The sequence below is a fragment of the Psilocybe cubensis genome, chromosome 7 (assembly GCF_017499595.1).
Source record: "Psilocybe cubensis strain MGC-MH-2018 chromosome 7, whole genome shotgun sequence".
Classification (NCBI taxonomy): Eukaryota; Fungi; Basidiomycota; class Agaricomycetes; order Agaricales; family Agrocybaceae; genus Psilocybe; species Psilocybe cubensis.
Genome location: NC_063005.1, coordinates 1362719 through 1376733, shown reverse-complemented (window position 1 = coordinate 1376733; position 14015 = coordinate 1362719). Strand labels below are relative to the sequence as shown.

Here is a 14015-nt window from a genome sequence, read left to right as displayed (position 1 = left end):
TGTTTTATAGCTTCAAATCCACTTCCTTACCACAGTCGTGTTCTGATTCTTTTTTTTTGTGGCAGCTAATTTGACGGCAGCCTAATAATGGTCTTCGGCATTGACCCTGCTGGTTAGTGACATCACTCTCGGTCCACCTTACTACTCGGCTGAATTAAGAATAGTCGTTCAACGACAAGTTGTACACGGTCAAACACTCTATTATTGCCGGGTCTGTCAAGATACAAAAGGTCGCCAAAAACACCACCTCAATGAGCACTTCAACACCACAAAACACCAAACAGCTCTGCAGGCATTTCATACCAAAGAGAAATCCTCTGCTTCTTCACAAACCTCGTTGCCACCGGTTAACAAGTCCCTTTTGTTAGAGGACGCCTTACGTGCAATTCTTGTGTCTGCATCTCGTCAACCACACCAGCCTTTGTATCCTGCCAATGACCCTCGCCTTTCTAGGGTCTCGGCTGCACCTTCTTCAACCACTTTGTCGACGGTCTCTCCACTCACCAGGATTGACTGGAATCTATTCAACGATGATGAAATTATGTCGGATCCATCTCCCATCGACTTTGCGTCTGCCCAAATATGTCAAGCTACTCTGGATTTTCTAAATTCTAATAACGAGAGTGATGGATCTGATGATGGTGGTGGCAGTCCTCCGCTTTCTGAGAGTAGCAATGAGCAAGCCAATTCAGGTGTGTAACGTCTAAATAGCGCATATTGTTTGAGTCCTTAACTTTTAATCAGACACTGAACAAGTTGATAATGAATCTTTGCCCCGAAAACGTATGCGCGGTATTCACACCGACCCGGCTGAAGCTCGAAAATGGTATCTGTGGATTGATAAAATTGTGAGTCTTTGCCTGCCATCGGTTAGATTTTCTGCTCAATCAATAAATCAGACTTGTTCTCTTGATGTTTTGATGCACCTTCCACGATCACTATTTTCACGTCGTCAGCTGGATTTATTTCTCTGGCTACTGCGTATCAATGGCGTCAACGATGTGCCTAGCGTTAAGGCTATGCAAGGCATTAACAAGGCATTGCAGAATTTGTGTGGAATTGAGACGAAGGAGTACAAGGGCAAGCTGGGCAATGTATACTTTGTAAATTCTCTGTCTCAAATTCTTGCCCAGGTATGAATCTATATGTTACAAATGAATACTTTTGATTTCTAACCAATCTGAATAGGAAATGTCTAATCCTCAAGTCCGACCGTTCCTTTACTTCTATCCTGAAGATACGGGCAAATCGATTAGCGAAACCTATCAAGCTTCGGGTTGGCTGCGTGAAATCAATCCTGAGGATGGTACTCCAATGATACGGCTCAATAATAATGATTTTTTCATCTTTGAACCAACTATGCTGATTGATGGACGTTGCTGCATTCCTATTCAATGGTTTCTCCGAGAAGGTGTATTTTATGCCAAAGCCTGGCTTATGGAAGATACTCCTAGTGGTTGGGTTGTGTCCGAAGATCGCGAAATCAAAATCACGCAAAGCCAATTGCTAAAGAATTTTATTCAGTTGTCAAAGGATCACTTGTTGTATAACTTGTCACACCCTTCACGAATATTTGGTATGGACTATATTTTATATATTTTATTCAATTTCTTATAAGTAAACAGGTGTGCGATCCATTCGGGGCCTGGGCTGTCGAAATGGACACGTACAGATCCTACTATTGGCAATCGTTGGCGTGTATTAGCAAAGGGATACCGAGTCTATTCTCTGCCGCTATGGATGTACTGTGACGATACGTCGGGAAACCAGTCCAAGAAGTGGAATAAGCACAACAGCTACCTATTTATTCTAGCTGGTCTTCCTCGCAAAAAGAGTTCACAAGAATACAATATCCATTTTCTATGCACTTCAGATATTGCGCCACCTCTAGAAATGCTTGATGGTGTGGTTGATCAACTTCAGTAAGTTGTCACTATCTTATATTTGCTGCACATATTCTAATCATTTTAACTTTAGATTGGCTCAAAAACATGGTATTTGGGTATGGGACTGTATACACAAAGAGGCCGTTATGATTTTTCCACCTGTATTTGCACTTCTGGGTGACAACCCTATGCATAGCGAGTTTGCTTGTCATATTGGAATGCAAGGGAAATATTTTTGCCAGATTTGCTGGGCCAAAGGAGTTGACAGTCAAGAATGCCCACACAAAAATCTTCCACATGACAGTTGTGCTCGACCCAACTTTCCTACCCTTTCAATCCATAGTGATGTTGATTCTGAAGATACCTTCACACGGCCTTCTCACAAACGGCGGAGGTACAAGGAGTCTATGGAGTCAATGCTTCGAAGGGTTAGTGATTTTATAAAGGTGCGTAAAAGTTGTTTTATAACAATTTATATTTTAATCACCTTTGATTCTAAGATTGGCAAACCGCGTCGCAAGAAAGAGACTATGGCTACTCTTGACTCTTTTTTGGAGCAAGCTAAGATGATTGGCACAAAATCAAAACTTAGAGCTGCAAAAACGGAAACTGGCATCAAGGATGTTTTCCAGGACTTCTTTATTGAAAAGCTTTTCAAATCTTATAAGGGAAAAGTTTCTACTCAGGCAAAGGAAAAAGCTCTTAAAGCGGCTGTCGATAAGCTTCCTGGAGACATCAAAAGTCCCGTATGGAAACTTGGTGCGATTGAAATATTTTGCTTTAATTTACTAGCTAAATCTATATTCCAGGCTTGGATCCTCATCAGGACACTCCCGTCAAAATTCTGCATGTTGTATTGCTGGGTTTCGTTAAATATTTTTGGAGAGACCTAGTTCAAAATCAGGTTACTCCTGCTAAAAAGCAAACTTTGATTATTCGTTTAAACAGCCTCAGTGTGGCAGGTCTAGGTATACCCACATTAAATGGCTCCACACTAGTGAACTATGCCGGGTCACTAACTGGTCGCGATTTCCGAATTATTGCTCAAGTAGCGCCATTTGTCATCTACAACATGGTTTCTCAGGAGGTTTATGATGCATGGGTGTCCCTATCTACGTTAGTTCCAGTTATTTGGCAGCCAGCAATCTCTAACATTGATGAGTACCTGGTGCGTCTTCATTGTGTCTTTCTTTAAATTGTTTTATTAAATTAAATCATGTTTTAGCCCAGATTAGAGGCCGACATCAAATACTTTTTGTTGAAAACGGCAACATGGACCTGCGCGTGGTTTAACAAAACCAAATTTCACATTATTCTTCATCTTCCAGAACATGTCCGTCGGTTTGGGCCAGCAATATTGTTTGCCACGGAATCGTTTGAGTCATTCAATGCTATTATCCGTGCAAAAAGCATTCACAGTAATCACCAAGCACCTTCACATGATATTGCCCGTGGCTTTGCGCAAGGCAATCGGATTCGCCATCTTCTTAGTGGTGGTTTTTTTCTTCCACAAGAGCTTTATCAGTCTTGGAAAAAGGATCCAACAAATGTGGCTAATTCAGAGTGGCGCACTGCTGGACCTGGAGGTCTTCACCTTATTGATGCTCCAGACTCAACACCAGCTAGCTATTTGGGACTGCAGAAACCTGCTGCCAGTAAGGCTGGTAAGTTATATTTACAAATCTATACTACTAGTGAGCGGTCTAATGCAATGGCCTAGGTTCATGCAAATCTAATGGCACAGATCCTCAACCATTTCATCGCACATTATGTGGCCAAAAGCTTCCCAACATTGTGCTCAATACTGCAGCCAGCCAACAACTGTATGTAACCAATTCCCAGGTCTATCTGAGAAACGAGGATCTATGCACCATAGGACAGTTTGTCATTGCCCAAATTCATCCATCCCAGCCGCCTCTGATAGGGTGTGTTCGAGAGATCTTGCAGCAGGTTGGCTCTCCAAACCATCTTCAAAACCGGCCCGATGGTATTCTTATTCAAACAGCTTTACACCAACCGCCGTCGCACATATTGCCTGCTGGACAACTGCAGCCAGTTTTTATGCTCCGTCTGATTCTTCAGCAGGAATGGTCCTTCATTCCGTGGAGTTGCCTTCTTTGCACCGTAAATACTCAACATGACTGTCAACGTCATGGATGCCAGGCAAATGGGCTACAATACATCTATCAAGAGCAAATACAAACTGATCAGACTAAGGCAACAATACTGCATCAAAACTCATTGGATGATATGCTCCTCCTCAATATGTGTCAAATGCGCGATGCTGCTCATCTCCAAAGTTTTCACCTCCACTCTGCCCCGTTAAACGAAGATGCTATAATTCAAAGAAGTGTGGCTCAAGCCATTGTTCAACGGAAGGTAGGAGAAGCCTCCCAATCAAGTACTTCCAAACCAACCAAAACACCAACAGCCGCCTTGAGACAACATGCCCAGAGCCCCTTGGGCACCCCTACTCTAGCAGCCACACCTTCTGGGGGTGTCAGTTTGCCTCAACATGCTTCAGCAGGAACATCTTCTGGAGGTGTTAGTTCACCTCGACGTAGCAGGCAAGCATCTGTGGTATATCCAGGTCAAATAACATTGGACTTTCGATAGAAGTAAAACCATACTGTATTTATTTACTAGAATTCTACAAGAAGAATAGCAGATCAAACTTGTCCAGAGACCTCAAACGCAGCTTTTGAAATAAGATCTTGTAAGGTGCACAACATGCCCAACCCCCTCTTCCATCGTGTTGGCCTAAGCTCCATTTGCTCTTGATAAAGCTTGGGGTTTGTACGTTTTAACTCCTTCTCGGTGCGGTAGCCATAATCAACCCATCTAAACAGGCCACCTGAAGCATACTGAGTAAAGGAAGCACGCTCCTCTCCGTGTTCAATGCTGGTGTTTGAATGTTCTAGGACGGCGGACAGCATAAGGATGGTAGATCCTGCAGGGAACTCAATGGCCACTTTCAGGCCCCACACCACAAAGTGACCACCCTTTTTGGCATTGAATTTCCCTAAAGACTGGATGGCGCACCAGCCATATGGACAGTTTTTGATATCAAAATGCGGGATGGTGCAAACCACAGACCCTAGGTTGAAGGTGGCCGCCGGAAATATGCTGCGGCGAAACAGTCGGACTAGCGTGGAGTCATTGGCGAATATCTTATCCATGTACAACTTATAGTGGTTGTACACTTTAGGGCTCCATGTAGCAAATGCACCTGTGGATGTGTTTAAAAACAGGTTCACAAAACAGGCATAGGAGTCACTTACTGCTGGCAAAACTGGCCATTTGTTGAATGCTTTCCGACTGCAAGAGCTTGGCAGTGATTTTGGGATGGCGCTGGACGCGGTTGAGTGGAGAGTGTGTCCCTACACCGTGTGTAACGCCGATGTTGAGTGCGGGATAATGACCACGATTTTCTGAATAGTCTTTGTGTGTAAACACTGTGGTGTGTCCGGCCTCCCTCAGTAGATCAAATGCTTCCTCCGTGGCACGTTCGTATGCAGGGTCCTTAGGACGGCCTGCCAGAACCATAAAAATACGTCCGTCTTCAGAAACAAACGGGACGGGGGTGCTATAGTGCATTAGCTTTAACTCCATCAAACTGAACAGATCAGAAGAGTTGTAACTCACCATCTATCCCAAGGTATAATGCGGAACCCAAGGGCCTTGATGGCATCCAAGCTATATAGGTGACTTTTGTGGGGTTTTGTTGGTTTAGCACCATAGGCGCCTTGCGTGGCAGGCAAAGTGTCAAGCTTGACGTTGAGAGCCTCTGGCTGGCAGCTGGGAAGCATGCTTAAAAGACTGGGTTTTGGTGTGTGTCCGTGCTTATTGTATTGTAACGTCCGCTGATACTTGCGGCTGCGATGACTGTTGGAAAGCCCATTGTATGGCCTTTTCAGGCTGGCGGTTTGCACGGATGGGTCTCGCTGAGGTAACGAAAGCGAAAGCTTGGTCGACGATTGCGAAGGTACAATCGGCGGTGTCAACATATTGTCAACCGATGGTGTCAACGCATCGTGGGCTGACAGCATCGACTCGCGGGTTGACGGGGTCGACGCGTTGTGGGCTGACGTCGTCGATTCGCGGGTTGACGGGATCGACACATCGTGGGCTGACGTCGTCGATTCGCGGGTTGACGGGGTCGACGCGTTATGGACTGACAGCATCGACTCGCGGGTTGACGGGGTCGACGCGTTGTGGGCTGACGTCGTCGATTCACGGGTTGACGGGATCGACACGTCGTGGGCTGACGTCGTCGATTCGCGGGTTGATGGGGTCGACGCGTTATAGACTGACAGCATCGACTCGCGGGTTGACAGGGTCGACGCGTTGTGGGCTGACAGCATCGACTCGCAGGTTGACGGGGTCGATGCGTTGTGGGCTGACGTCGTCGATTCGCGGGTTGACGGCGTTGACACGTCGTGGATCGACGTCATCGATTCACGGGTTGACGGGGTCGACACGTCGTGGATCAACGCCGTCGGCGTCGACGTATTGTTCGTAAACTGCATCCAGGTATCGTCCGTCGACCGATTCTTTGACGCATCGTGGATCGACGGCGTCCAGATGTTGTGAACGGATGGCGTCGACGTATCGTCGGTCGATGGAATCAAGACATCTATTGACAAGTACGTGAATGGGCAGATGACGAGTAGGCAAACATGGTGACTCACCTTGATCTAGATCTAACAAGTCTGTGTCCTCCCTTGCATCTGCTGCCCGCCAGGCAGAGATCAAGTCAAAAGCCAACGGATCCTCCCATACCTCAGGCTGACACTGGGCATACACCCTCCCAGATCATGTCTGCTTGAACAGATTTCCGATTTAAAACTTGGTATATGCATAGAAAAGTTTCCAAGGACGTACCGTATAGCGCGCCTATTGGCAGGCCGACATCTGTGCATGCAAAAACCAACGGTGAGCAGGGTTCTTGCAATCATGACACGCCCCAGCTCCTGCGTTGGCTGGCAGTTTGACAGACCCGGTCCAGGGGTGATCCCTCGCCTGGCAAGCCTCTAACCAACGCGAGAGCTGGGCCCTGTCGCGTTTCTGATATACGAACGTTTGCTTACCGGTGGGACGGGTATTTATACGAACGCGAATGAGGGGAATGTTGAACCTCATTAAACAGATCAGGGGTCAGGTGATAGGGGTCAGGTGATAGGGGTCAGGTGACGTAGGTGGACGCGTTGCACCCGCGACACACTTCAACTGCTTTGACCTCAGAACACCTGGTAATACGTCAGTCCGCTACAAACACAAACACCGCAGAGTAATGCAGGTCTCAGGAATACTACCCAGGTGCGTTATATTTCATGCATCCCTTTTGTAAGGCCAAATTGACAATATAGTATTGAAAGTGCTGCAGATTCTATTTCACAAACCGTCTAAACAATAGCAATGGGATTGTCAGACTGCAAAGGCTGAGGAGGAATGTAAACCGGTACGTTAATGCCATGGGACGTCAACGCTGCTTTCAGCTGTTGGCTCCAATGCCTCTCTTCTACCAGCATAATTGCTGTGTTGTGTTCCTGTCTGACATATGTCCTCAACTGCTCTTCTAGACCCTCCACCACCAACGTCAGGTATGCAGAGCGTTGTTTGGAATTCTTCACAGACCTAACCAAGTTTTTTACCGCCTTTTTAGTTGACTGGGCCTCCTGGCGTGCTGCGGCAAGGTCCAACCATGCCGTTCAAAGCTGATTCTTATAGGCCACAGCTTCTCTTGTTGCCTCGATGGCTATTTCACGCCAAACAGTAATCTCTGCCTCCAGATCGCGTCGGGAACGTGGATAGGCCCTGTTCAAGCTGATTGTGGTTTTGTTGCGGGGAACCTTGGAGGAATGGTCTAATAAAGTGGATGTGAGTGGTCTCAACCTTTCACAGCAATACTGTCAACTTATGAAACGCACCATTCTTTTCAGGCATTTTGGATACAACCGGCTGGTCTTCGAGATCGCTTTGGCACGTTGATCCAGGGGTATCACCTAGTTGAGTTTGGATGGTGTAAGTTCAAGTGCATTCGTGATAAGATTCTATTTACCAAGGCCGTAAAAACTGTAGTTGGGCAGACCATCAGTAACGTCAAGCCCTACGGGTGGGAGGTCAGGGTAGGTTATGCTGAGGTTTAACAAGGTTTGTTTACTGACCTGCATTCAGAGTTGACAGGTACTTTTTAGGTGCCTCATCGTCTTCATCTTGGTTGTGCTTCCTGAAACTTTTTTTTGGCGATGGAGTCTTAGGCGACAGCAGGCGGGATGGTAGACAATTGTCAAGAGTGTTGGTAGACATGTTGAGCGGTTCAAGATAACGAAACCACACAAATATCAGACTGATGGTTAAGGGAGTGAGAGAGTGAGACAAAAGGTGAGCAAACCTTTGGAATAACTTTGACGCCTCCTTTTTATGTGACGCATAGGTTTGTTGTTGTTGATGTGACACGACGCGAATTGTTGATTGACCTCGAACGCGACGCGAATTGTTGATTGACCTCAAACGCGATGTGATTCGTTTGTTGTGGCAAACATGGCAAATCAAACTTGGGGTATAAAAGCAAGGTAAGAGATGTTTGCTTGATTCTGAATCCACAATGTCTCATTCTTCGATTGACCCAGCTTTTGCATCACAGCCTGTTTCTCGTGACGTGGACCGCCCAACTGGTACATAGCTGTTTATTGACAACCTGGTTCACCGATTCAACCTCACAAGCAACCACAGTGCAGATCTCACTTTTCTTTATCAGGTAAACTTGTTTTTTACATAACGCCTACATCAAACTGCTTCTAACTCGTAAACCCGCAGATCTGTACAGCCGTGCCTGAAGAGCAACCTCCTTAGACCGAAGTGATAAGTCGAATCATGATGTTGGCCTGCCAGTTTGGGGCCGAAGTTCGTCTGCATAAAGCACTGACTGCCACGCAAACACATCTACAAGGACTCGGGCAGCTGAGCAGTTTTTTGGCTGATTATGAGCTGCAAAAAGATGAGAACTTTGTGTTATCAAATGCACAAAAGGTGAGTCATTGTTTGCCTTTATGAACACGGTGGTCTGAGCCAGCTTTTAGATGGCCATTAAATCAACCTGTATCAAAGAGCTTCTAAAGCCCTCTAGACAGTCCTTTAAGACGCTTCACATCGATGTTGAGGTGCGTTCTTTTCACTTTAATTGGCGGTCTAAAACAAATGCATTTGCAGGCAAAGATGAAAAAAAAGCCCGCAGACAATTACCTTGACAACATCCTGAATCGGCTGGGACGTGAGGCCAAATGGATGGCGCATATACAAACCGTTTGTACAATTCAGAGAAACACGCTTCGAAAAGAGGTGTGTGGTTGTCCGGTTTACCATATGCCGTGTACTGATGTGTGAAATTAAAGATCATACAAAGCATAACTCCAGGCCCAAAGTTTACTTCTGTGCAAGAATTTGCGGCGGGCCTCATTGTGAAATATTGTCTGCCTACGTCAGAGTCTGGTGCAAATTCCAATACAGCTTACCTCTCAAAACATGTGTTATTGGTGTGTCTTCAATATTTCTGATTCAAAAAGTTTCACTAACGTGGCAATGTAAAGTGGCGGTTTTTCTGGGACCATTCATCTATGTTTTCGGCCTTTGAACTTGAGAAGGATGACAACAACTCAGAAGAGGAGAACAATGACCAGGATTTTGGAACACCAAGCACCGACAACTCTAGCGATTCGGGTCATTCTGCTACCAAAAACGTAAATTGCAAAAAACAAACATTCCCGCTGGGAAAACTCGCGGTCGGGTGGCTGATGGCGAAGACTATTGGTCCAAAGTTGATCAATGGCTCAAGAGGCTTGACGATGAGCTGGGAGATAATACAGCTGAGTTGAAACAGTCCGAGTTTTCTCTTGTATTCTCAATGAGTTATGCTAAGCTTGTGAATAGATTTATTGCTGAATGTCTGGAGATGGACTCTCTCAGGACCAATAAAGGCTTAGATTTCTCAAGCCACCCTTCCGAGCGCTCTTTTACCAGCCCTAGCGATGTCACATCCGACCCACAACCCACCACTATACAGTCCTTTCCTTCCAATTCTTCTTCGAGGCTGCCTGAACCTCATTTAAATTTTGGTAATGCAATTGCTCAATTATTTAGTGGTCCTTCAACAGGTAGACCTTTTTAGCCACTAGACTCCACTACAATATAGTTATTAATTATGCGGAAATGTATGTGTAAACGCAACTAAATCTGAAGTTGATGTTGAGAACATGTAGCCCCTAATATTCAGTTTGCTAGTGTTTGGCACCGGTGATCATTTGATCAACAGCAACGAGTTATCGCTTTCATCTTTTCCTCCATGATCTCGCACAGCGGCACCGTGTTTTCCGCCGTGCATTGTTAAGAGATCCAGCCCTTTCATGTACTAAAAGCCATGCACTGGAAAGATCCAGATTCCCAATATGTGGGAACGCGTTGAGCGGCATGGTTGGGCATAGTTTTTTTTTGGTGACTGACATTTGATTTGTAGATCGCACACTGGTGCAAGAACCTGCTTATTGCTGAGTATTTTTAGACAGCTATCCATGGCGAAAATTACTTATTTTAACACCACAGGTTCAAGAATATGTGCTTTGAAGTTTGACAAGGTCCAAGAACACCATTGCCGGAATCGATAGCCATCGTTGACACCATAGTTTGGCTCTGGAGAATGGGTGATAGTTGGATGCGCAACACAACATCGTCAACGCCATAGCCGGAATCGATCGCCATTGTCGACACCATAGTTTGGCTCTGTGGAATGGGTATTTGTGGATGCAATAACCCAGTGAGTACTTTATAGGATAGACGTTAGATTAGTAGTTATTTAGCTTCAGCTTCATGCTCAATATATGGTGTTTTATTATAACCTAATCTTGTATGAAAGACCAAAAATAAAATTTCACAATGATATTATACTGTGAATACATATGAAAAGCCTACAAAAAAATATGTATTTGCTAGAATGTGGCTGACACAAACGGTGCTTGGCACTTATGTGGCAGCCACATGAATTTCGGCCTGTTGTGTCACCCACTGATATCGGATGGAGGTGGCAGACACATGTTTATTTGTGTCTGACATACATCGGCCAAACACATCCAAAAATGTGTCCAGCGGCCGCCTGTGTAAGTAACTTTGTCGTCGCCTCTGGGACCACTCATCCAATCCAAGTATACATATTCTGAGCTCTGAAAGCTTTATTCTAAATTTTAAAGCACAGGCTAGAAACTCATCAAAAATTATATACAATGACAGAGTAATGGTAAATTTTATACTTAGTTCCGATATGTCAACCTCCTGAGCTTCGAATGCTGCATGGGGTTCAGACAGGGTACCCAGGCATGCGGGTCCATGAGGCGTTATTATTGTATGTGTTATGTACGAAGGCATTAAAGCATGTCTCGGTGAGTACCTGTAGGACCGTAGAAGAGACAAAAAACTGCTGGAGTTCGTGGGATTCATCAGGTGGTGCTAACCAGTGTTATTTAATAATATCGAGATCGCCGACGGGGCCTGGGCAACCATTGCGAAGGTGCCAGATTAAGCACCACGCCAATAATTATTTCTTCCTTGCTTTCAGACAACGCACAACCTCCCCTTGCGCCTTTCTCTCGCTCGTTGGAGGAGGCGACGTCTCTCTGTCCTACCGGTGCTCATCTCACCTCTAAACCCCTAACTATCGTCATATCAAGATGCATCAGCCATCGTCTGGCCCCTCGAGCCCCGTTAACCATCTAGCGCCAGATCAGAACTCAAACAAGTCCCGTTCAGACGACTGTAAACACTTTCTTTGCATAGTCAAGAGCCGACGTAGATAACCATCTTCTTTCTAGATGTGTATTTCGAACGATCTACCGCAGAGTTCACCTCAGATGCAGTGGCACGATCAACGGCCGCTAAACTGAAGCTTGAATCCTACTACAAGGTCGCAGTCGACTCTGCGATAGAAAGAAATGCAAGGTGGGAAAACGTTTGTGCTCCTTGAGAGGCATGCCTCATGTGCGTTACAGGCGAATCGAGATGGAAACAAGACTTTCGCAGCTCCATACGCCTGATGCTAAGGAGCGAGAGATACGGAAGTACAGCAAGACCGAATCTCAATACCTTCGCCTTAGAAGAACCAAAATCAAGTTAACAGACTTCCGTACTGTCAAAGTTATTGGAAAAGGCGCTTTTGGAGAGGTCGGTCTTTCTTGGCGCGTGCTTGTTCTCGTTAGTGAATGTGGTTGTTGGTTAGGTTAGGCTTGTTCAGAAAGTGGATACGGGGAAGGTTTACGCGATGAAAAGTCTTCAGAAGGCCGAAATGTTGAAAAGAGATCAAGTATGTGATTTCCCCTTCTACCCAATCAGCATGACCTTGAATGTTGTCATAAAACTTTCAGCTCGCCCATGTACGCGCCGAACGCGACGTTTTAGCGGAATCGACATCACCTTGGGTCGTCCAACTGTTCTACTCATTCCAGGATCCTCTGTATCTCTACCTCATAATGGAGTTTCTACCCGGTGGAGATTTGATGACCATGCTCATGAAATATGACGTTTTTTCTGAAGATGTCACTCGTTTCTACATGGCAGAGTGTATTCTTGCCATTGAAGCCGTCCACAATCTAGGCTATATTCATCGGTATATTACATTTCTTATCTTACAAAACAATACTGACGACACTTCAGTGATATCAAACCGGACAATGTCCTCATCGACAAAAATGGACATTTAAAGCTATCTGACTTTGGTTTATCAACTGGTCTGCACAAAGTATCTGATGGTGAATATTACAAGCGATACTTGGAGCAGGAGAAGTCAAGAGACACTGCTCGGAATAGTGTCCAGGTCAACCCTATCAACCTTACTATGAGCCGAGAACAAATAGCAACGTGGAAAGCTAACCGACGGAAATTAGTGCGTATAAACCTGATTCTTTATTGTACCTGACAACTGAATGAACTTCAGGCATATTCTACAGTCGGAACACCGGACTATGTTCGTCTCATCTACTTCTTAGTTTTACTGTTGCATTGTTGACGGTTTATCTAGATCGCTCCAGAGGTGTTTCTGATGAAAGGGTACGGCAAAGAGTGTGATTGGTGGTCGTTAGGAGCCATATTTTTTGAATGCTTGGTTGGATATGCACCCTTCTGTTCTGATAGCCCTGGAAACACGTATAAGAAGATTATCGACTGGCCACACTATCTTTACTTCCCTGAAGAGGTTTACATCTCTAGAGAAGGCGAGGATCTCATCCGGAGGTGAGTAAATGAGCCCTTGCACACCCCTGCTACACTTAATTATTTACTTCTACAACCTTAGCATGCTGACATGGGCAGATAAGCGGTTAACAGTTCAACAAATCAAATCACATCCATTCTTCTACGGTGCAGATTGGAACTCGTTGCGCCACATTGAACCTCCTTTCGTACCCCACCTACAGTCTATCACTGACACATCGTACTTCCCTACTGATGATCTTGGTACCCTGCCCGATCAACTCGAAAAGGTTGAAGGAGTTGGAGCAGAGAAGGATCTGGCATTTCTTGGGTATGTCCAAGCGGCAATCTATAATTCTTTTTCAACTGCTGATTCAACATCTTGTCTTTATTAGATTCACATTCAAGCGCTTTACAGGGGGTTCTCAAGCATCGGGATAACCTTACTAAACCAGTCTTTCTTTTTTCTTTGGATCTCCGTAGGAAACTTCATACCCTTCGCTGTTTACTCATTATTGCAACTACATATAATATCAAAGAAAGTTCAGTCAACTCGTTGGAACCTTGAAGATTAATTCTTTCTTTCATCCAAATATTCCTCATCGATTTTTCACTTTCTCAACTCTTTCTCAACCGGACACGGACCGTTGATCCGTTGAATACCGGAGTTTCTCCAAAAAGATCAACGCCAAATCAAACGCACAATGATCTCCTGACCTACTCCTGACCTCAGAACACTGAACATCGTGAACAGCATACGAATATGTCTATTCAGTACCCACAATCAATAATTGTCCAGGTGTATAAAGAATCTCGCCTGTGAAAATGATTGCCAATCTCCTCTTTTGCCCGACTTTTACCTTTGCCTCCCTCTGCTTGTGCTAATCAACTCGATAAGCT

The 14015-nt window shown here is 45.2% G+C and overlaps 5 protein-coding genes across 5 annotated transcripts; 3 read left to right on the top strand and 2 right to left on the bottom strand.

Moving 5' to 3' along the window:
- Positions 1 to 541: 541 nt before the first annotated feature.
- Positions 542 to 4502, top strand: JR316_0007969 (uncharacterized protein; the record flags this gene model as incomplete). Its single annotated transcript, XM_047893689.1, has 10 exons — positions 542 to 692; positions 745 to 848; positions 957 to 1133; positions 1189 to 1544; positions 1626 to 1922; positions 1978 to 2314; positions 2387 to 2645; positions 2696 to 3054; positions 3112 to 3550; positions 3607 to 4502. 10 exons carry the CDS (start codon positions 542 to 544, stop codon positions 4500 to 4502), a joined length of 3375 nt encoding a protein of 1124 aa, XP_047747004.1.
- A 53-nt stretch (positions 4503 to 4555) lies between these two features.
- On the bottom strand, positions 4556 to 6415 carry JR316_0007968 (uncharacterized protein; the record flags this gene model as incomplete). The annotated part of the gene is made up of 3 exons (XM_047893688.1): positions 4556 to 5115; positions 5168 to 5472; positions 5532 to 6415. 3 exons carry the CDS (start codon positions 6413 to 6415, stop codon positions 4556 to 4558), a joined length of 1749 nt encoding a protein of 582 aa, XP_047747003.1.
- Positions 6416 to 7597: 1182 nt separating this feature from the next.
- JR316_0007967 (uncharacterized protein) lies at positions 7598 to 8195 on the bottom strand (the record flags this gene model as incomplete). Its single annotated transcript, XM_047893687.1, has 3 exons — positions 7598 to 7752; positions 7817 to 7891; positions 8054 to 8195. 3 exons carry the CDS (start codon positions 8193 to 8195, stop codon positions 7598 to 7600), a joined length of 372 nt encoding a protein of 123 aa, XP_047747002.1.
- A 570-nt stretch (positions 8196 to 8765) lies between these two features.
- On the top strand, positions 8766 to 10053 carry JR316_0007966 (uncharacterized protein; the record flags this gene model as incomplete). The annotated part of the gene is made up of 2 exons (XM_047893686.1): positions 8766 to 8918; positions 9598 to 10053. The coding sequence occupies 2 exons, from the start codon at positions 8766 to 8768 to the stop codon at positions 10051 to 10053; spliced, it is 609 nt and encodes a 202-aa protein (XP_047747001.1).
- A 1549-nt stretch (positions 10054 to 11602) lies between these two features.
- On the top strand, positions 11603 to 13556 carry JR316_0007965 (Serine/threonine-protein kinase; the record flags this gene model as incomplete). Its single annotated transcript, XM_047893685.1, has 10 exons — positions 11603 to 11687; positions 11744 to 11870; positions 11921 to 12092; positions 12148 to 12231; positions 12293 to 12534; positions 12582 to 12810; positions 12862 to 12891; positions 12946 to 13157; positions 13219 to 13446; positions 13511 to 13556. 10 exons carry the CDS (start codon positions 11603 to 11605, stop codon positions 13554 to 13556), a joined length of 1455 nt encoding a protein of 484 aa, XP_047747000.1.
- Positions 13557 to 14015: the final 459 nt, after the last annotated feature.